The 21402-nt window shown below is 58.2% G+C and overlaps 6 protein-coding genes across 6 annotated transcripts; all 6 read left to right on the top strand.

Moving 5' to 3' along the window:
- Positions 1 to 1029: 1029 nt before the first annotated feature.
- Positions 1030 to 2277, top strand: LMJF_27_1200 (conserved hypothetical protein; the record flags this gene model as incomplete). Its single annotated transcript, XM_003721879.1, has 1 exon — positions 1030 to 2277. The coding sequence occupies one exon, from the start codon at positions 1030 to 1032 to the stop codon at positions 2275 to 2277; it is 1248 nt and encodes a 415-aa protein (XP_003721927.1).
- A 3982-nt stretch (positions 2278 to 6259) lies between these two features.
- Positions 6260 to 6550, top strand: LMJF_27_1190 (putative histone H1; the record flags this gene model as incomplete). The annotated part of the gene is made up of 1 exon (XM_003721878.1): positions 6260 to 6550. One exon carries the CDS (start codon positions 6260 to 6262, stop codon positions 6548 to 6550), a length of 291 nt encoding a protein of 96 aa, XP_003721926.1.
- A 3241-nt stretch (positions 6551 to 9791) lies between these two features.
- LMJF_27_1180 (conserved hypothetical protein) lies at positions 9792 to 11060 on the top strand (the record flags this gene model as incomplete). Its single annotated transcript, XM_003721877.1, has 1 exon — positions 9792 to 11060. One exon carries the CDS (start codon positions 9792 to 9794, stop codon positions 11058 to 11060), a length of 1269 nt encoding a protein of 422 aa, XP_003721925.1.
- Positions 11061 to 14212: 3152 nt separating this feature from the next.
- On the top strand, positions 14213 to 14950 carry LMJF_27_1170 (conserved hypothetical protein; the record flags this gene model as incomplete). Its single annotated transcript, XM_003721876.1, has 1 exon — positions 14213 to 14950. The coding sequence occupies one exon, from the start codon at positions 14213 to 14215 to the stop codon at positions 14948 to 14950; it is 738 nt and encodes a 245-aa protein (XP_003721924.1).
- Positions 14951 to 15690: 740 nt separating this feature from the next.
- On the top strand, positions 15691 to 18690 carry LMJF_27_1160 (conserved hypothetical protein; the record flags this gene model as incomplete). The annotated part of the gene is made up of 1 exon (XM_003721875.1): positions 15691 to 18690. One exon carries the CDS (start codon positions 15691 to 15693, stop codon positions 18688 to 18690), a length of 3000 nt encoding a protein of 999 aa, XP_003721923.1.
- An 882-nt stretch (positions 18691 to 19572) lies between these two features.
- LMJF_27_1150 (conserved hypothetical protein) lies at positions 19573 to 21033 on the top strand (the record flags this gene model as incomplete). Its single annotated transcript, XM_003721874.1, has 1 exon — positions 19573 to 21033. One exon carries the CDS (start codon positions 19573 to 19575, stop codon positions 21031 to 21033), a length of 1461 nt encoding a protein of 486 aa, XP_003721922.1.
- Positions 21034 to 21402: the final 369 nt, after the last annotated feature.

Raw genomic sequence — 21402 nt, 5'->3', positions numbered from 1 at the left:
GCGATTCCGCGACGCACACACACCAGAAAGTACGCTCACCTACAGAAGCACACACCCGCACACAACACACACACACACACACACACACACGGAAATCATACCAGCAGAGGGGCCTGGAGAACGAAGGGGGGAAAACATATATATATATATATATATATATACAGCTTATTTTTCTCGCTTTACACCACAAAACACCCCTCGAAGGATAGGCTGCAAACGACAAAACAGCTCGAGGGATTGAAAGAAAGGAACACCTTCACCCTTTTTCCTGCTTCACTCTCGTGCACCGCCGTATCCTCGCGACCCACCCTTTCATCCCGGCAGAGCACACAGAGTCAAAGAAATAGGCTTAGTGGACACGCGCGCGACAGACGTCACTTGAAAGCAGGAGAGCGTAGTTGTGCGGGAGAGCTCCTTATTGTTTTTTTTTATTATTATTCGCGTCTCTCTGCTCGCCTCTTACTCACCGGGCACGTCTGTTTGTAGTGTTTTTTGTTTTCTTCCTGCTTTTGTGCCGTCTGTCTTTTTCCCATCGCTTTGCTCTGCCTCGGACAAGGGCTCCGCCCCCCCCCCCCCTCCCCCCCTCTCCTCTCCTCTCTTCCTTTTTTTTTTACTCGCTCCCTCCCTCGATATCGACCTCCGCTTAGTGGCGCTTGTGTCTGCTCCCTGTTCACGCTCCTTTTTGTTGTTTTATCTTTGTTTCTCTTCTCTCCCTTTCCGTGTGGGCTCGTCTCTTATTTTGCGGTCGTTGCTTCCTTGCTGTGCCCCCGCCCCTTCCCTTCACTCGCTCGTCTACCTGTTTCACCAGTCGCTTCTCGCTCCGTGCTTCTTGCCATCTCGTTTTTTTTTTTGTTTCTTGCGTACACCTGTTTCGCTTCGTGTCTGAAGTCGGTGGTGGGAGGTGACTGCCTTCGTTCTCTTGCCCGCTTACTTCCCGGTCCCTTGTTGCATACGTTTTTTTGCTCCTTGTGCTTAAGCAGCAATAGTGCCTCCCATCGGTTGTGCAGTCGCTCTTGCTCATCCTTGGTAATGCTCAGCACCATGGATAGCAGAGCCTCTCCCGTTTGCCCCTCTCCAAGCTCGAAGAGCTACACGACCCGCCGTGTCTGCTCACCTGTCGTGCTCAGCCTCGTCGAGGACAATCTAAGGGAATCGTGCAGCGGCGAGACGTTCGGCTCGTCGCAGCCCACGAGCCTGACGTCTAGCGGCGGAGGGCCTCGTACATCGGCCTTATCTCCACGCAGGACGGGAAAGTCAGTTCTTAGAGCGGAGGAACGAGAGAGCCCTCTCACCACGTACACGCCGAACTCGCGGCCACGCCGGAAATCGGATACTGCGGTGACGCTGAGTAGCTCTGCCTCGGTTCAGGGGTCGCAGGAGAAGGGAAGCAACTCCAAATTAAGAGCAGTCAAGCTGTGTAAGGTTTCTGTGCCGCCGCAAGCCCCGCACACCTCCACTAGTCTCGACACGTGTACATCACCGGTGCAGCGGAGCGTCTCCTCGCAACAGGCGAGGAGGTCTGTGTCGCTCACATCCTCTGTTCTGACCTCCAGGCCGACGGAGGAATTTGCGGCATCCTCCACGCCCTCGAACCCGCCACTAACGTCGGGGTCACCAGCCCCATCGTCTTTGCGCGAGCACTCAGTCTCGATTTCGGAGGAGGCGGATGAGTGCTGTATCTGCTTGGAGGTGTACACAAACGAGAACCCGATGTTCCGCGGCGCATGCCAGCATCATTTTCATCTTCCTTGTCTCATGGAATGGAAGCAGCGCAGCAGCTTGTGCCCGATGTGCTGTGCCGAAACACTCCGAGGTATCGGCGATTTTGAGGGCTCACATCATAGCGGAGCTGCAGACCCAGCTGAGGTGGCTCGACAGCGTGCTATCGCGAAGCGCGACGCCGAAATCGCGCGTAACCTGCAACACAGCTATCTTCTTCAGGCGCAGCTTCGTGGCAGGCAATACGCATACGCTACTCAAGCCGTGCGGTCGTTTCAGGCGCTGCACAGTGGTTCACCAAGCAGCTCGACCAGTCGCTCACCGCTACACGCCACCGAGGTTGAGGAGCACCCCTTGAGCACATTGCCGGTTTACAACAGGTGTAACGCGCAACGATTAGGCGGCATCGTACGTCAGTCGCCACCACTGGATAATGTGCGCCAGCCCCGTGCTACGGCGAATGTGCACTCGCAGTTAACCGCACCGCCGGTGCATCCAAGCACGGAGGAAAGTCGACGCTCGCGCAGCAAGCCACAGGCGGGGTGCGCTGTCATGTAGAGTGGGGGTCGGTGCGTGCTGTTGCTCTCAACGATAATTTTCCTCCTCCTCGCCATTGCTCCCCACCTGTCCCTCTCTCGCCCCGATGACGGTTAGTTGCTATCACCCTATCACCGTATTCACAACTTGTATTTGCCGCTAGTGTAGTGAGCCCGGCTCATCTTCCGTTTTTTCCGGAATGCTTCCCCCTTTTTTTGTGCTCGTGCTCGTGCTTGTATATGCTCTTCTTCTTTGTTGTTTTGGTGTCTTTTCCAAGCCCCTCTCGTGTTCGCGCGCTGCGCTCGTACCTCCGCCACACTCCGCTTGTAAAAAATATATATATATATATTTCTATATTTATATTGATTTCTATTCATCTCCGTACCTTTGTTTGCTCTTGTCCCTCTCTCGCCTTTCTCTTTCTTTTGCCCATGTACTCTGCCGTGTGTCTTTTCTGTGTCTGCGTGTTGTGCTCATCTACTCCTCCGTGCCTCTCTCCAGCGAGACGTCCGTTGTTGTCTTTCCAGGTGCCTGGATGGGCGTATATATGTGTGTAGGTATGTGTGTGTGTATATGTATATATGTCTGAGTGTTTGTGTATGGGTATGTGACTCGAACAGGCTAACAACGTCATTGTGCGTTCGAGTGTTGCGGTTGCTCGCCCTCTCTGCCCCGCTTCGCTGCACCGATTTCTTCCTCCCTCCTTCGAAGCCGTCCCTCCATCATCTGCTGCCGGCAGCGACAGGAAACAAAACGAAGAGGGTGCACACAAGCATGGAGAAGCAGTGTGTGTTTTTAACTGTGGACTTGGTCTCTTGACCGAGACTCACGCCACCCACCACTCTCTTTTGTTTTGTTTCATCTTCCTTTCTCTGTAGGTCTTCCTCGCCTTGTGCCTCACACACACACGCAGACACACCGACAGACAAAGGTATCGTTGTGTAAAATGGATTATTCGCCCACCACCATCGCTTCCGCGTCCGCCCGCTCTGCCAGACAGAAGCATGTAAGTAACGCAACGTGAACTTGTATGTTTGTGCACAGGGAGCCTGAAGTGCGTACAGACAACAGCAAGAGCTGGACAGAGTGTTGTGTGCCGAGGCGGCTATCAGGACACTATGAAAAGGAGGGCTGTCGTAGCGGAGTTGTGCTGATTTTTGTGGTTGCATTCCAATCTAGAAGTATATTGGTCTATATCCCCCCTCCCTCCCCCAAAGACACAATTTCACATGACCGTTCCTTTCACACGACAAGCAACGAAATAACACCGTGAAAAAAAAACCCTTCGCTGTCTTTTCATTGACGCCACGAGGCTGACGCTGGTGAAAAGGGTTGTGATGGAGCTGTGTGTCCCCGGTGCTCTCAGCGCGATCGGTTTCGCAGTGGCACCATGCCTTGTCTTCACTCGTTTCTTGTTTTCCCCCCTTTACCGTCTGTGGCTGTTGTGGCAGATGGGCGTCTTTTTGCAGACGCATGCGTCTGCGTGCCTGCATGTTTCCTCCTCTTCACGTATGGCCGGTGTCTCACGCCCGCCCGCACCCTGTAGCACAGGGCCCAGGAAGAGGACTTGACGGAGAAGAGTGACGACGCGAGGCGGGGCGGGGGGGGGCGAACCACAAAGCTCATGACCAAAAAAGCAGAACAAAAAACAAAAGAAAAAGGTATGCGAGGAATGCGAGGAGATGAGAGACGAGGGGACGCGCAAAGGAGAACCAACATTAGTCGAGTGATCTCTGCATGCGCACTGCATTATTATTATCATTATTATCTGTTGTTTTTGCTTCTTTCCGGCTTCTTTGCTGTGGTGCTTCATCTCCCGCTCCTTCTCCCTATGAGTATCTCGAGTTTATCACTCCCTCCATTCCGAACGACTAGCGCATTCATGAAGATTCCTCATACGTAGTATTGGGTAAGATGCCTGGATGCGCCCCCCTCCCCTCAGCCGTTTCCACAAACACTTCGCTTTTTTTTCGCTATACGAGTATCTGCTCCGTTGGCGTTTGATACAGCACACCGCAGTTCTTCCTCTCGTGTGCGTTATTTTTCAGTCGTCGATTCTTGCGTTCTATTCCAGCTTCCTTTTTTCGCTGTTGGTGTGATGTCCGTGAAGAGGCCCGGGGTGACTCCGCCCTCCCACTCGTTCCGCTCTCGGCCTGTCTCGTTGCGTGTGCTGCTCTGAATGTATCTTTTCTCTTGGGCTGTGCATATGTACCCTGATAATGCCTGCAACCTCTCACCCCTGCCATTAGCGCCTGCTAACTCCTCTGTGTGGGGCGGCGAAGCAACCTGCAGCCTGCCCTCGAGTGCGGTTGCGGACTCTCGGTGCGGGCGGACCGGTCTGGGCTGGCGCTGCGCCGCAGAGGCGTTGCAGCCGTGACCACGTTTGCACCAGTTCAGTGCGAGCTGTCCCGATGGTTGAACAAATATACACACCCACCTCCTGTTTTTCTGCTTTAGCTGCGTTGCGGTGGTGTTGAGCATTGGCCTGGGCCTAGCCTGTGCTGTATGCAGTGGAGTTGCCGTGGGCCGGACGACGCCGAGCGGCATTGCTTGGGGTGGCTTCTTGACGTAGCCGTGGTGCAACAGAGGCAGATGAGGGGCAGTCGTATGCGCATCTTCGCTGACTTGGTTGGTTTGATGATGCGCTGGTGGAGGAAACAATAGTTATGACTCTCCACTCGAGATGAGGGAGTGTTTCGCACGTCGTTTCTTCGGTTTTCCGTGCTATGGATGTGAAAGCCACCCCTCTCTTTCCTCCTCTCCATTGATGCGCCCATTGGCGGCGCTCTCTGTCTTCTCGTCTCCTTTGCGTCTTCTTGTGCGCACACACGCACACACGCACTGCTTGCACCAGGTGAACGTTACGGTCTCCTCCTCCTCCACCACCGCCCCCCACTCTTTGCTGGGGCAGTGCTTTCCCCTGTGCCCCTCCTTGCCGACCTCTTTGGCATGCTCACCCCTCTCCGATTGGCCTTCCCCCGCCTCTCCTCGGCATCATCGCGCACGCCTCGCCTCTGCCCTTCTCCGCACGTTTGGTGGTCTACTGCCGTGCCTCCTTTTTTGAGTCTTCTCCGTCTTTGCTGCGTTTGCGCTCTGCTCCTCCTTACTCTCCTCTCGTGCGCTCGTGTGCACACGCGCCCGCTGTATCTCCTCCCAACCCTCTCTCGTGCCTTTCATCTTTTGTTTTTCACCCTCTGTCTGAGGCGACGAGCAGCACTGTCGGTATCTGATGGCGGTCTATTGCTGGTGGTGGCGCATGAGTGCGTGCGTGTTGGCGGCTCCTACTGTCTCTTGCTGGTATTCTCTCTTCCTCGTTTTCTTGTTGCCTCTCTTTTCCCTCTCGATGCGTTACTTCCCCGCGCACAGGCCCTCTTGGTGCGACGCATGAGAAGCGTACGCTAGCCGTTGCGTACCTCTCAAGAAGCATACAATGTTGCGAGAACGAGCGCTGTGAATGTCGTGCCCGCAGCGACAGCAGTGCGCGATGCGCACACACGCAGACGCACCGAAAGGGCATGCGTGCTGCCGTGCTGGACCCGACACACTGCCAGCATCGCCGTGTCCCCCCTCCCCCCCCCACACACAGCCAAACAGACGGACACGCCCTCGCTCTTGCGTGCTTGCCGTTCCCCTGTTTACTGTCCACGAAGAGGACGCCGTCACGGCGCGTGCGTGTCTGTGTATGCTGCAGACTTGAGGGCAGGCAGCGGGTGACATGATGTGTCCGCCAACGGCGCGACTCGCTCGCTCTCTCGCTCTCCGACTCCCTGTCATTTTCCATCGCTGCCCGCGCTGCAGTCTTCACTGTCCCCGCTCTTCTCTCTCCTCCTCCTCTTTCGTGTTTCGGTGTCGACGCACACGCCGCCACCTCGCTCCCTGCACCTACCCCCGCCTGCACTCATCGCACTCTACGACGCCAGCTCTTCTCTGTCGTCCCGCCACTCACAGCTCTCCCCGCACCGTGTCTATACCTCTTTCGCTCCAACAGACCGCCCCTTCAAGGATGTCCTCTAATTCCGCCGCTGCTGCCGTTTCCGCCGCCACGACCTCGCCGCAGAAGTCTTCTCGCTCGTCGCCGAAGAGGGCGGCCGTGGCGAAGAAGACCGGCGCGAAGAAGGTTGCGAAGAAGCCAGCGAAGAAGGTTGCGAAGAAGCCAGCGAAGAAGGTTGTGAAGAAGCCAGCGAAGAAGGTTGTGAAGAAGGCTGTGAAGGCTGTGAAGAAGGCTGTGAAGAAGGTTGTGAAGGCTGTGAAGACCGCGAAGAAGTCGTCGAAGAAATCCTCGGCGAAGAAGTAAGGTGCGCCATCATGCTTGCCCGTGGCTGACTGTACGCTCTTCTGAGGCACACGTGCCCGAAGACGCATCATAGATCCATCTCTTTGTTTTTCCTTTCGAGTTTTCGTTTTTTTTTTTCTCGGGCTCTCTCGCGTTTTTTATTATTATTGTTTTTTATGTTTTCTTTTATTCTATCTTGAATGTCCAGGTATGCTTTGTCCTTACCTTCAGTGTCTACTTCGTCCGCCGTGCGGGTGACGGACGTTTCCGTCGCGAACGCGGGGCGTTCACCGTTCTGTGTGCCGGCACATCCTCGTCGATGTACTGCGGGCATGCGACCTAGACCGTGAGGTCCTGGGGGTGGGGATTAGATAAAATGGCGCAGTCGAAAACAAAGCACCCGAAGGAGAGAGAACGAAGAAGAACTTGCCGCAGGCGTGCGCGCGCGAACGCGCGCGCACACACACACACACGTACAGGCGCTCTGATCAAACGGTAGCGACGGGGCGAGAATCTGGAAAGGTGGGCCAGCACACATGCTGAGCGCGCACCTATCCGGTGCCTCCTTTCCCACCTTCGAGCATAGTCTTCCTCGCTTTAGGCAGTGGGGCCCTTGCTTGTAGAGGTTGCCACTCTTCTCTCGCTTTCTTCTTGTGCGGCCTCCTTCTGTTTCGCCACACCGCGGAAGGTTACGCGGTGCTCTTCTGCGGTAGGAACGCCGGAGGAGAGCACGGAGCTGAGAGGCATGGGGAAAGGGGGAGTGCGCTCTCTTGTCACCATATCAGAGCTGCTGTGTGTAGAGGTGGGGTGGGTGGGCAATGACGCCGATCCATGTTGGTACGAGGAATGTGCGCGTCGCCTTTTAAAGCCAAGAATGCATCAGCTTGTTGCCCAGCGAATGTTCTGTCGGACCATATTTCCGTGAATAGTCCTGCTTCTCACATCCTCTACCCCTCGAGTTTGATCTCTCTCCGCCATGGACATATCCGAATGCACACATGCGCACCCACGCAAACACAAAAAAAAACGTGTACTGGCGAACATGTACACATGTTTCTCTACCAAACTTATGACTACCCTTTTCGCACTTGTTGTTACTGCGCTTGCTGCTTCCTGAACTCAGTGCTACTTGTTTTCCTCATCACACCTCTTTTCTCCCTCCCGCTCACCTTTCCGCTCGCTCTCCCTCCGCATGGAGCTCAGCACGGGCCCTCCAATTCTGGAGGATGTGGTATGTTTCGACGCATCTGGGCACTCATGCTGGCGCTACTTCTAGCCCGTCAAGTGCGCCTCTCATTGCAGCGTGGCATTGCGAATTCGAGCACAAGGACGAGGCAGACAGGCTTGCCGCATTGGCAATTGCAGGGGAGCCGACGCCAGCTGTATGGATTATAGACCCGGTCACCGGTGCCCAATGCCAGGCTAACCTCCCCCCAAACCGCGATACGCGATGCGACACGCGGAGACAAGAGGTGCTTGGCGGAAGCCGTTCGACACCGGAAGAACACGGCTGCTGACCTTGCGAGACGACGGGAGACCATCCGCGCCTACTCCTGCACAGGCACCTCTCCGCACTTTCGATTGGTGCAACGGCGGGTGACTGGCAGCGACAGCGTGGGGTGCACGTGGCGTGCTACCTACTGCTGCGCTGGCACTGTGGTGCCCCCTCCAACGCCTGTGCTTGCTATGAGGGTGTCCGACCAGGTGCTGTGCCTGTTATGCTACGCGGGATTCGCAGACCGCTCGAGGCGGTAAGTGCGCCTCGTTTCACGCTATGGTTGTGCAGGCGATCACCTGATTGCGCACACATCTCACTAGCGGTGCGCGAACTTCCAGCGTCGGGCATCCACGACTGCCCCGTGTGCCGCTTCAGGACGGCAGGCTATGAGCCTTATGTGCGCAGGCACATGCTTGTGCACGGGCTCCTCCCGCTTGGCCCACCCGCTCCTGTGACGGATGTGCAGTTTCATCAGAAAGCGTAATGCCGCTGCTGTCACAGACTCACAGCGACGTTCCACCTCTCGCGGCAGATGCGGGCAAGCCATCCAGACACCCCCGTGAAATTGGCGGAAACGCAAGAAGGCATACCGGACCCCTCTCCCTCTGACAACGCCGTCACGAAACAGACCACACGATTCACTAGTGTGAGTACTGCGCGCACGCGCTCTGAAGCATAGTTGACATGGTGCGCCGCATTCTAGACAACGCATCCAGAGGACAGGGGCGAAAGAGGGATCGAAGCAGAAGGCGCGCAGAGATGCACACCAATCAGCCCCAAGGCGCATGTGTGTGAAATGTGCGGCGTCTCCTGCATGCGACCGGGTGGGCCGATGCGGCGCAGATGCGGGAAGCGCGACGAGAGCACCCTCAAGTTGCACCACCGAGTCCTCCAGACTCCCATGTAAAGTGTCACCACACCGTATGACAGCATGCCGCGGCTTGAAGCGGCCGAGAGGGAGAAGCATGTCATGCAGGCAGGGTGCGCAGGGTCTCAGCGGGCCCCTGACCTGCGGCTGGCCAGCGCCCTCGTCGAGCACATCTGGCGTGCACTCTGACCACGCCGCACTGCCCGCACGACAGACGCCGCCGCTTCCGCCCTCGAGCAGCACCCTGGACGCGGCCCGCTTTGAATGAATGCATGCTGCCCACACCCAAGTCCGTCCGCCGCCGATTGTGAAGCACGTACCAGTGGAAGTGACGAGGAAGGACAGAAAAAGCCGGTTATACGCATGGCCCTGTTCGACGGCAGGCGGTTCGTCCTCGACGACCGAGGTTTCGCCGCAGTCGACGAGAGGTAGATGAGTGGTGGCTGTATGCGTATAGTTGCCGCCTTGCTTCTTACGGGATGACACGCTGAAAAAAGGAAAAATTGCGGACGCTTCGCGCCGATATGCACCTACGTGTCGTGCGGCGGTTTGTTGTTGCTGCTTGTTGTGCAGAGGCAACTCTCGCGTGTTGTTCTCGTGCTCCTCTCTCCCTCTTCCCTCTTTCGGATGGTGTGCACCGCTGGATGTTTGGTGACTGGTTGTGGCCATTACTCACCTGTTGTCCCACCCGTTTCTTTTCTCCGATATGTGCTGAGACCTCTCAGCTGTTTCCTGGCGCGAGCCCCGCATTTGGCTTGCCGCATCGGTATTGCGTACGTGTGTAAGAGCCGAGGCCCCCTGGGGCACACCGGTGCCCTCGCCCCACCACCGACTGGTGACTTACCACTTTGGCTTTCGACAGTCTTCTCTTCTTTGGGCCTTAGGGCCACCAACATATGCTGCGTAGAATCGGATCTCGCTATGGGAAGAGGTTCTCTTTCTTCTGCCGGAACGTGCGCGCCGTCTCGCAGTCGGAAAAGGCGGAGCGCGGTGGCGAGGACGCGTTTCTATCCTTACCTAATGTGCAGGCGGTGTTGGATGGCGTGAGTTGGTGGAAGGAGAACGCGGACTTGAACGCTGGCCTTTACAGCGCCGCATTGGCGCGGTGCATGTACGAGTACGTCGAGGATGAGCTCCTTGGCGATGCCCCGGCGAGTTCCTTTCGGCTGCTTGAGCGCGGCTACGAAAGCTGCAAGCATAGCGATGTGTTAGGCACGTGTACAGCCCTAGTTGCGACTCTACAAGAGCCGCAAGAGGATATTCAGTCGAGGGACCACTATGAGCTGGTACTGCTGGATGGACCATCACTGCCGATCGTAGGTGTCTCCAGCACTGGTGGACTCCTTGCAGCTACATCTGCTGCTTCAGCCGCTGCCGCCGCGACCGCAGCGGTCGCAGCTGCGGATGATACAATGAGCAGCACGGAAGCAGCCAAGGAGTCTGCCTCTGACTCGGATGCCGCGGTCACGCGAGTGAAAACGACGATAGACCTGCACCAAGCCTTCGCGCGATTTCAACGCACGGACAGCGCGGAAAACTACTTGCTGGACGTCGTCTACGTTGGCGACTGCACAATGATGCTGATCCGTAACGGGCGAGTGTGTTACGTTACTGAGGAGCAGGCACACCAACTGGACTACCCCTACCAACTGGGCACCGGTAGCAACGACACGCCGAAGGATGGCGTTCGGCTTCTCATACCAGTAGAGAAGGGGGATATCGTTGTGATGGGCACCGATGGTATTTTCGACAACTTGTACCCGCACCGAATAGTGGAGCTGATATGGCCGCATCTGGAACGTGTCTTCAGTCAGCACGGCTATCTGCAAGCACTGGGCGGTGCTGAGACAGCAAAGGCACCGGCAAACGCGGTGAGCTACGTGAAGAATCGCAACCTTCGCACGCTTCTGGACGACATCATGGCGGCGCTCGACATGGGTGCGAATGCTGTCATGGCCGACGCAATGACCGTCTCGCGCGACGTGCGCTGCGACTCCCCGTACGCCTCCAAGTGTATAGAGAATGGCGCCCTCTTCGAGGGCGGCAAGCCTGACGATATGACGCTGCTAATATCCGTGATCGGCGAGAGCGACGACGGCGAGCCCAGCGAGCAGTTCTCCGGCAGTGAGACGGCATTCCCACTGCCCTACCGCGACTGGCCATGAGCACCGGAGGATCAAAAAAAAGCTGTGCTTTCTGTCTCCGTCATGAATGCGACACGACGCGCAGCAGGTAGGGATGAACAGAGACGGGAAGTGTGAGGGGACAGTGAATGCCATGGTACCTACCCCGCCGGGCGGCTGCTTGAACAATATTCGCAAACCCAGCTGGGAATGAGGGCATACAGCACCCTCACGTCCGCGTCTGTCTCTCTCTCTCTCTCTCTCTGCGTGCAAGTAGGTGTCTTTCATTGCCGGCGAAGCTCACTGTCTTTCGCCAAGCGGTGAGCTTGCGTGACATCATAACCTCGTCGACCAGCGCATCTGCCGCCTTCCCCCTCTCCTTTTGCCTCTTGTTCTCTTCATTGTGTCTTTTTTCCCTTACACGTGTGCCGCTTCGCGCACTTGGCTGCTCGGCTCCGAAACACTGTTCGAGGCAATACCGCGGTCTTTTTCCTGGTGTATATCCATTTCTGTATCTGATATCTGTATGCGTGTGCGCCTGTGTCTGTCTCTCTCTCTCTCTCGTGCCCTTTTGGTATGCCCTCTTCTGCTGACCCGCGCTCCTGTGTCTTTTCGTTTGTTACCCCTTCTCTTTTTCTCTTTCTCTCTTTCTCTCTCTCTCTCCCTCTGGCGATGCCGTGTATCCGCCCTCCCTGCCCATAACACACTTGCGCAATGAAGGATTTGCGTACATGCAGGTCGTTGAGCCCCTCGGCATGCTTGTGTGTTCTTGATTGATGTAGCAGGCAAGAGAGGAGAGGGAGGGGGGATTGGGGCGCCGGCGGGCGGTGTGTGCGAAGTGGGGTGTGTGTGGGGGGGGTGATGTTCGAAGCAGAATGACATGCCAGCGGCAGGCCACGTGAGCGATTCGCTATGCCGTCCTTCTGTTGCTGCCGCTGTTTGTGCTCTGTACATCCTCTCCTTCACTTTTCCCCCTTCGCCGCCGCTGTTCCGTCGTCTTTGAGCGACCGTGACACAGCGAGCGCGTAGTTCACGAAGGTTTCCCTTGCGCTCGTGTCTGTTCGATTCCAGCCGCCTCTCTGGCTCTCTTCTCTCCTCGGTTTCCGCATTGTCTTTTTTTTTCTCGTCTTATTCGACTGCATGATGGAGACGGAAGCACCCCTCAGTGCGTGGTGCCGCAGGGCCCAGCACACACCCCGCTCTCTATCTGTGTGTGTGTGTGTGTTTGGGAAAGCGATCCAGCCCCCCCCCCCTCCCCCCAACGCCTGCCAAGTGCCCCAGCCACCTCGGGTGGTGGCAGGGCCCCGCACCGACGACGTAGGGGAGGTCAGAGCGATGTATCGCTGCGGATGTCGCTGGTGAGGTTGTGGAGGGCGTGGCGTCGGAGCGGCGTGCGACGGCGGACACCTTTGTGCCACCGACGTGATGGGGGGGGCAGAGTGCCAGCGTGGCTCGAACACATCTCCCCTACCCCCTCCCGGTCCCTCACTCTGCCCAGCGGTGCAGGGAGTCTGCGCCACTGCCAAGGAGGGCGCGGCAGGTGGCGACCGGCGCAGTGGGTGCGGCTGTGTAGAGCTTTGGACGGAGGCCGTACCCAGATGACTGGGTCGGCGCAGTGCTGTACCGCGTATGCCTACCGCTGCTTCGCGCCAGGCCATGTGGGCCGGTGTGACGGGGCCGGCTGGAGTGGAGTGGAGTGCAGCTCGCGTTGCACGGGCAGAGGAAGGGGCACACGCTGAAACAAATCAGAGCAAAGGAATGCAAGAAGAGAACTCTTTATTGCTGGTATGTTCTCCATCTTTTTTTTTTCCCGTCCAATGCGTGCTTCTGTCTGTGTCTGTGTATGTGCGCCCGAGTGGGTCCGAGTCTGTCTTGTGTGAGTGACATGATGCTAAGGGGCTAATCACAAGCAACAAACAAGAAAAACAAGACGAACAGGGAGAAGGGTGAGACCGATGTAGGTCTCGTCTGTCTCCGCCGTTTTCTTCCTTTTCTTTTTCTTTTCAACGTGTTTTTTTGTTCTCCTCGCCGTTCCCTACTCACCTGTTTACCGGCCCTCCCTCTGCCCTCTCTCGTAGGTAGGTGCGGGTGGGCAGCATCCCGCGTCAACCAGGGAAGCGAAGTGCGTCTCTCTCACTGGTCACAGTCACATCGTGCACGCTCAAGAAGCACCCATATTCACCTCTCTGGATCTTGTCATGATAAAACGTTTCGTTCGTTTTTTTATTCCACTTTGCCGTGTCTGGGAAGGGGCTCACAAGACGAGGTGTTGACTACAGACGCACGGGAATGCCAGAAAAAGGCGTCATGACACCTCCTCTGAGAGTGGGAAGGGAGAGGTGGGTGCGGGTGTGGGCGTGGGGAGCTCTCGACGCGAGCTGAGGTATTCTGGCATGACCGCAGGAAGAGCAGCTCACACATGCACACTCGCGCAAAGAGGAGCGAATGCGGCCAGATTGGCACCAGAGAAGAGCCGCGGCGTTTTTCTTTTTTTTTCCTTCTCGATCCACATGAAGAGGTTTGGACTCATCTGCGAAGCAACGCCCCCGTTTCGCCTTCATTCCCTCCCTCTTATTTTTTTTTCGTATATTGCAAAGGACCTTACCCACTTTTCTGCACGTATGTGCCTGCATGGCCCATTTTTTTGTGTGTGCGTGCGCGCCTTTTTTTTTGTCCATGCATACCGTCATCGACGGGATGGGCGACGCTGCGGCGACAACCTCTTCAGGGCACTCACACTACGTCTCAAGTACAGCTGATGGCGGAGAGGCAACTGGGGAGTGAGAAAAGGAGAACAAGAGGAGGGGGGGGCAGTGCAGACTCGTTCTTCTCCGCACAAGCGTTTGACGGGGCAGCGACAAGCTTGCAGCGGGTTGGTGAAGAGCGCATGTGCTTGTGCTCTTTTTGTTTCCCACAGTCCGCACCCCCTGGTGCCTTTTGGTGGGCCGTCGATGAAGCAATACTCCCGCTTGCACCGGATGTGTTCCAAGCCGTTGCTGTGCTCGCCTCTCCCACCTCCAGCCCTTTTATGTGCCACTCTCCACAAATCACCACGCACCTGTCCTTGGTTGGCCTTCTGTGCCTGCTCCCCACACGTGCACCCAACTGCGCACACCGTCACGCGCATCCCCAGTCGCGCGCGCACGCCTATTTTTTGTACCTTGCCTTTCGAAAATACTGGAAAGGGAGTAGGCATGAGCGGGGCTGGTCGCAAGCATCGTGCGAAGCACCTCACCCAGCAGTACCTCGACGCATCTGGGTGGGTAGGTCCCAAAGAGGGCGAGAGGTTGGCGATCTGCATGGAATCGCCGCACGGGCAGCACGTCCGCGTCCTTCTCCTCGTGCACCCGAACAGCGCACCCGCAAGCTCATCTACCGAGGCCCCTGCTCCGGACGGCAGCAGCTCGAGTGACGCTCCGCATGGCGCGAAGGAGTCGGAGGCGGGTGTATCCGCGTCTCCACCATCCGCGGCGCCTCTCTTGGAGGTGGAGCAAGTCGTGCATCTGCCCAGGAAGTTTCACAAGGTCATCTGGCTCAGCATTAAGGACGTGGTAGTGATCGCAGACGGCACTGTTAGCTTTAAACCGTCTCCTGAGCAAGTGGAGAGCTTCCTCAAGGATCCAAGGAACAAGGGGTGGCGCGAGCGCGTGGCGACGGCGCAGCACCGCGCTGAGGACCAGCGCGCTGCCCTGCAGCGCATGCCGCATTATGCCGCCACGGCGCAGACGACGACATCGGTTCTTACCGGCCCTCAGGTCCGTTCAGGCGTGCGCGCGACGGCCAACGGCACGTCGGAGCAGGACAGCGAGGGAAGCGAGGGCGAGGCAGATGATATGCGCAATCCGAACTGGCGCAACATCAAGCACCAGCAGCACTTCTTCTACGGCCTCGGCGACGACAGTGACGAAATTGAAGAGGAGGAGGATGCATAAACGAACCGCTCTCCAGTCCCGTGCACACCGCACCCACGCAAAGACGACAGCGTGAAGCTGAGACACATGTGCAGGTGCGCCTTTTTGTGTGCTTGTGCGCCGGCGATTGTGCTGGGGTGGTGACGGAGGGCCGTGTCTGGTGCTCCACTCCTCGCTGCACATGTCGTCTGTGTGAGCGGTTGTGCGTCGTGAGCAAAGGTGGTGGCCCATACCGAACGGAACGAAAAGCTGGTAGGCCAGCTGCCCTGCTGAGCTCCACGTAACAAAAGACTAACGGGAAAACCAAGAAGTTTAAGAAAACGACAACAATGCACAGTGCCGACATATATGGCTCGTATGCGCTGGCGCGGCGCTTGGGGGAGGGAGACGGCGAAGGAGTACAAGCACTCGCGCTCGTGGCAACGAGAGATCAAGGCCTCCACAGCAGTTGCCGTTTCTGTGGCGTCGCACGTGTGATGTGCCACACTCGCGCGTCTGTCCCTCTTGCTCTTTTACCGCCCCCCACTTAGCAGAGTGCGCGTGGCCCACGCACAGGTCTGCGGTCAACGCTGCCGCGTGTCAGCGCTATTGTTGATTGCCCGACTCTGCGCCTCTCTTTCACCCCGCCCTGCTTTTGCGTTGCTTCTCGGGACGGACTGCGCACTTCCCTCCGAAGATGTGTTAGCACCCCAACACACACGCACAGGCACAGACGAAAGCCACGCGACTACATCTTCATCGGGTGGCGCCCGCTCTCGTGTATGAGCAGGCCAGCAGGCATGGTGGCGCGGCGCGGGGCTGCCGCCACTGCTCATATTTCTAAGGGACCGTCGCGCTCGATGCAGGCCTCGACCGGCGCTAAAAGCGCCCCGGCCGCCGCCGCATCTCTTGCTCCCCTCTCCACAAGACGGCTCCCCGCCGACCACCACTCGCCGGCCTCCATGATGGCAGTGATTCAGGAGCAGTGGCTGCAGCTGTGCGAGTACTTCCAACGGGTGCAGTGCGCCAACACACACGACGAGCGGACTAGCCTGATGAGGGAGCTGGGCAGCGTGGAGAAGGCTCTCTCGGTCATACTAGATGCGTTGCTGACGGATCGTGCGATGCTGGTGGCTAACCATCCTGCTCTGAATCAGCACAGCCACGTCTTTGGGGGCTCCTTCCGCTCTGAAAGCGCGCCGCCGTCGCCACCGGAGTCTTCCGGAGACATGGGAGCCCTCGGCAGGGCGGAGACAATGACCACTGCTACACACATCGGCACCTCGCCGTCCGCCTCGCTGTCGTCGTCGTGCCTGCTGGACGGTGTAGATGGCGCGTGCTTGGCACTGCCGCCGTGCTACCGTTTCCTCTTCGCCGATTCTCACAGCGTGCCGATACCGCCGCCCCCGACGGACGAGAGAGGGGCAGTGTCCAAGACGAAAGATACCGCTGCCTTCAGCAATGAGCCCCCGCCAATCGGCAACATTTTCCTTCTCATGCTCTGTCAGTACGCTAAGCAGGACGAGCCGCCCGGCGTCCGCTCTGTCATTCTGGACTTCCTGGCACGTCTACTCCAGGAGGCCGATTTGCCGACGGATCGCTCGGCCTACCCGGCTGGTGAGCAGGCCATGTCACTGCTGCAGCTCCGCCCGTCCGTGCTTATTGTGCCACTGCTAGACATGGTGCGCAAGGTGAGCAAGGCCCTCGACCCGGCCAACGCCGCCGCCCTCCACCCCACGACGACCTCGACGTCGGCTTCGGCGTCTACGGTAGCGGTGACGGAGACATATCGGTGGGCGATCGACGACCCGCGCGACGGCACTCTCCTGCAAGACGCTGGTCGCACGCAATTTGTCATTTTTCTCAGTACGTTGGCGGAGAAGATGGAGCGGGTGCCAGCGCTGGCCAACTTCTTTGTCGTTGAGGATGGCTCACAAGAGCGCAACTTGCTCGTGCCGCTGGACGCGCTGCTGCCCTACCTCACGCACGACTGCAGCACCCAGGAGTGGACGCACCGGCGCGACACGTGTCGCTTTGCCTTGAGCGCTGTCGTGTCCCTGGCCAAGTGCTCAGATCCGTGGATCCAGGACGTCGTTGCCAAGGAGGAGCGCGTGGCGTCGCGCACCCTCAACGCTGCCCGCACCACCCTCTTGACGCTATGCAAGATTCCCGAAAACGACGACGGCGCGACGCAGCTGCTATACCTTCGTGATGTGATGCGCTTCTGGGCAACATTGTTGACGATGGCGCCGTCCGTCGCGGACACGCTGCATCTGTTACCCCTCATCGAGAAGGAGTTTGTCTGCCAGACTCTGCTACCGCTCCTTCAGTCGCCGGACAGCCACGTGTACTCGGCCGCGTGTGTGGTGGTGTCCAACATACTCGCAGACCTACAAGGGTCCGCGCCGCTGCTGAAGGTCTGCTTTGCCAAGGCGCTGCTTTCCACGACGATCCGGAAAGCGAGCGGGCGCATTGTGCCTAACAAACAGTTTTATGAGGTGTTGGTGCAGAATCCGGTCACCGCAGCTTCCGCGACGCGCACGGGCGGCCTTGCGGTGACGCGCGGACAGCAGGAGGAGAAGGCCGCCGCGTCTTTGCCCGAGCACCCGATTACATCGTTCTTCACCTACTACATCCTTCCGCATCTGTCCAGCAACCCCTGCCTATCGGAGGAGGACAAGGAGAGCAGCACCTTGCTAGGCTTCACGACAACACGGTGGTCGGCGACGAAAGCGACGCTGCTACTTGTGCAGACCCTCGCTGAGCATGTCCCGCACGTGTTTCTGCGCGAGGTGTTCTTGATGGATGTCACCTCGCTATCGGACGTGCAGCGCAAGCAGACGGCGTGTGCGCTTCACACCGCCGACTCCGGTGGCTGCAAGAGCGCCCAGTCGCGGGGCAGCGCCATCACACCGCCGCACCTGAACATTCACGACTGCTTTCTGAGTAGTCTGCTCTCGGCAGCTGCGACAAACCCCAAGGTGGGGCTGCAGCCCGATTGCGTCGGGGAGGCTGTACTGTCGCGACTGCTGCGGGTGGAGGCCAACATGCCCGTGGCGGCGCTGCGAGCTCGGCAGCGCATGATGAGCGCCATGAAACCGCCGTGCGGCTCCTCTTCCACAGCGGCCACGGCGACGGCCGATGCCGCAAAGACGACAGAGGCGCCGGCGGCGGCAGCCGAGCCGGCGAACTGTTGGTTTCATGCCGGTGTGCAGACCTCGCCTTTCACTACGGCCCTGTGCGAAATGGTGCAGCACCTGGACTCGTCTCCATACACGGTCAGCTCCCTTGTGGCCGACCTCGTTGTCTCCATCGCTGTCATGCCAGACCTACGCGTGCTATACACGCTCTTGGACTCGAAGCGGGGCCCGCTGGTGACGGCCCTCTGCGGGTTGCGCAGCGTCCTTCAGCTTCACTTGGAAAGAAAGGTTGCGGAGACCAGCCCAATAAAGAAGAATACGGGTGGCAGAGGGCCATTCGCGAGCACCAGCACCGCCCCCCGCCCACTTGCCGTCTCCATGCCGTTTCTGTACGACATGCTGCTGCAGCACTGGGACCTTCTCGTCGACGATGAAGCGGAGAGAACCAAGAGTCCAGTCACACCAAACCACTCCTCAAGTGGCTCTGAGGTGTCGGCCGAGGCGCTTCGTGAGGTCATTAGGAAACACGGTAACGTGCTGTACGCCTGCCTCTACTCCGAGTACCTGCATGCTTACTTGGACGCCGTCATTGGCTACACGGCCCTGTCGCAGAACTTGATATACCTCAAGATGCCCGACTGAGTCGGTGGCGATGCAGCCGTAACGTAAGCGCCAGAGAAGAAGAGGAGTGGAGTCCGTTTCCCTTCTTTTCATTCTCTGCGTTGTCCGAGTCGCGTACGCCTTTCTCGACATGTGTGCCTCTCCCCCGTCCCCCCAACACACACACGCACACACACACACACACATATATATATATATATATATACGTAAGCATGGACTTGCGTGAGCTGCGCCGCCTCCCTGCTTCCCTTTTTCTGTTTGACCTTTCCCATCAGCATGCTTCTTTCCAAGTTGCGCGTCCCAGCGCTGGTCACCACTATCGATAGTTCATCATCTTTCTCGTCATCTCGCCCTTCTTTCTGTACATAGTTATGCCTGGCAGCGAACAGCAGCTCTGTTCCTTGATTCCCCGCCCGCTAAAAGCCACCCCACGACTCGCTCCTCCTTGTGTGCGGCACCTTCCACGCTAGCCTTGTGTTACAGTACGTACTCGCGACATCACTGCATGCACGTCGACGGAACGGGAAAGGGACTACTCGTGAGACTCTCCCCCGAAGGGGCAATGCAGAGGGCACGCCATCTCTCGTGTCGCCGTCTTGAACGGCTCGCCTTTACCTCTTTTACCTCTCCCTCCTTTGACGGTCTCGCTCTTCCTGTTTGTGTTTCACTGTCGAGATGAACGTAAGCCGTTCGTCGACTGGTTTCCCTTTCTCTCCGCCACTCAACCACACAGGACTTCTCGATACACCATTGGAGCATGAGCGTGTGCGTGCGTGTGTGTGTGTGTGTGCCACCACAGCTCTATCATATTCGACGCAGCGCACACAAACTGCGTCTTATGTGCTCTGTCCTCGTCCGCACCGCGACTGTTCTCCTAGTCGTTCCTGAGCCGCACATACGGTGATGCTGGAACTGGATGGGACGACGCTGACCTACGAGGTGTTTCGCGACGCATGCCTCAGGCCGAACCGCCCCGCCGTTATTCGAAATGCGTGCCGCGACGCGAGCGGTGGCATCTGCTTTGACCTCGCAGCTCTCAAGCGCCGCCTCTGCCCACGAGAGCTATGCCGCTGTCTCGGCCCACAGACTTTGGCTCCGGTCTATCCCGTATCCTCTACGGCACAAGTGGCATCATGTGACAGCACGCCAACGGCGAGGGAGGAGAGGCGCCACGAGCCGCCGACGACGGTGAGCGATGATGAGGAGGAGGCAGACGAGGAGGGCCGCTGTAAAATGGTACCTCTTGAAGCGGTGCTGCACTCGTGGGCCGCATCGGCGAGCGCGGCCGCCTGCTCTCCGTCACCGTCGCACGTGTACTACCTGAAGGACTGGCACTTGCAAGCCGCACTGGAGAGCACCGCGGCCACTGAAACCGCGACAACGTCGTCAGCTGCATCATCGCAATTGTGCGAGTATGCCAAGTCTCGGGCGAGTGGCACGCACGGCGACGGGCTCTACCGCGTCCCAAGGTTTCTCGGTGCGGACTGGATGGACTCCTTTTGTTGTCGTCACGTGGTGCCCAGCAATGAGGTGCTGCGCAAGACTGCGCCAGCCCACGACACAGACGCCAGCGCACAGATAGGGTTTGGCAATGGCGAGAGTGATTACCGATTCTGCTACATTGGCCCTGTGGGGAGCTGGACGCCGCTTCACTGCGACGTGTTTGGTACCTACTCCTGGTCCTTCAACGTGTGCGGTGACAAGCACTGGTTTTTTCCGACAGTGGCGGGCAACGCGTACTTGCACGACCACCTTCTCCCGCTGTTCCCGACGCCGCCGGACATACGTGTGCTGACTGGCTTTGAACTCGAGGCGGTGGTGCAGCATCCTGGCGACCTCGTCTTTGTGCCTGCCCTCTTTTACCACCAAGTGCACAACATCACCGGCGAGGTGTTTCCCTTGTTCGCGGGTGAGGGGGCGGCTGCGGAGGACGACTGTGGCCAAGACGCCGTCGAGCCAGTTGCGTCAGCTGAGGTGGATGTGTGCCTTTCGGCGGCGCTGACAGTCTCGTTGAATCACAACTGGTGCAACGCATTCAACCTGGAGCGCATGACGAAGGCGTTTTTGGCCGATGCACGGCAGCTTGCGTCCCACCTCTCCGTGGAAGACTTGGCCCTCATCTGCGTCACACGCGACTCGGCGGTGTGGCGGCGGTTTGCAGACCGGATTCTTCACAACGGGACGAACTGGTCGTTCGCGAGCATGACCTGCTTCCTGGACCACTGCCTGGCACAGCTCGATACAGGTGCGGATGCCGCCGTTGGGGCAGAGGACGAGCGCAGCGTAGCTGCGGATGAGCTGCACCGACTGCGTGGCCAAGTTGCTGAAGAGTACGCGCACCTGCTCGAGGAAAAGAGGCACTAAGGCCGCAGACTGGGAAAAGGAGGGGGGGGTGAGGCAGAAAGAAATGAGTGGGTGGTGTACTCGGGCTGCTTCTCCAAGAAGCGCCAAATGCCGTGGACCCGCCTGCATCGCTATCTTTTCCTGGCGATCCTTCTTCGTACGGCACCTGGCGTGCCTGAGACCGAGTCCGTCACGGACACTTCCCTGCTTCGCTGCGTGCGGGTATGCTCGCCGTCTGCTCTCCCTTTTACTAATTCGCTTTCTCATAACAAAAAGAAGCCACAAACGCAGAAGCGAATGCACAGATCCAGCATCCGACGTGACCACGGCATTACTTGTTGGGCTCACTGCCGGCAGCGCTCGTTCCTCGACGGTGAGAAGAAGCCGGGG

Source organism: Leishmania major, chromosome 27 (genome assembly GCF_000002725.2).
Source record: "Leishmania major strain Friedlin complete genome, chromosome 27".
In the NCBI taxonomy this organism is placed as follows: Eukaryota; Euglenozoa; class Kinetoplastea; order Trypanosomatida; family Trypanosomatidae; genus Leishmania; species Leishmania major.
Note: the sequence above shows the minus strand (reverse complement) of the source record. Positions and strands in the feature narration are given on the sequence as shown.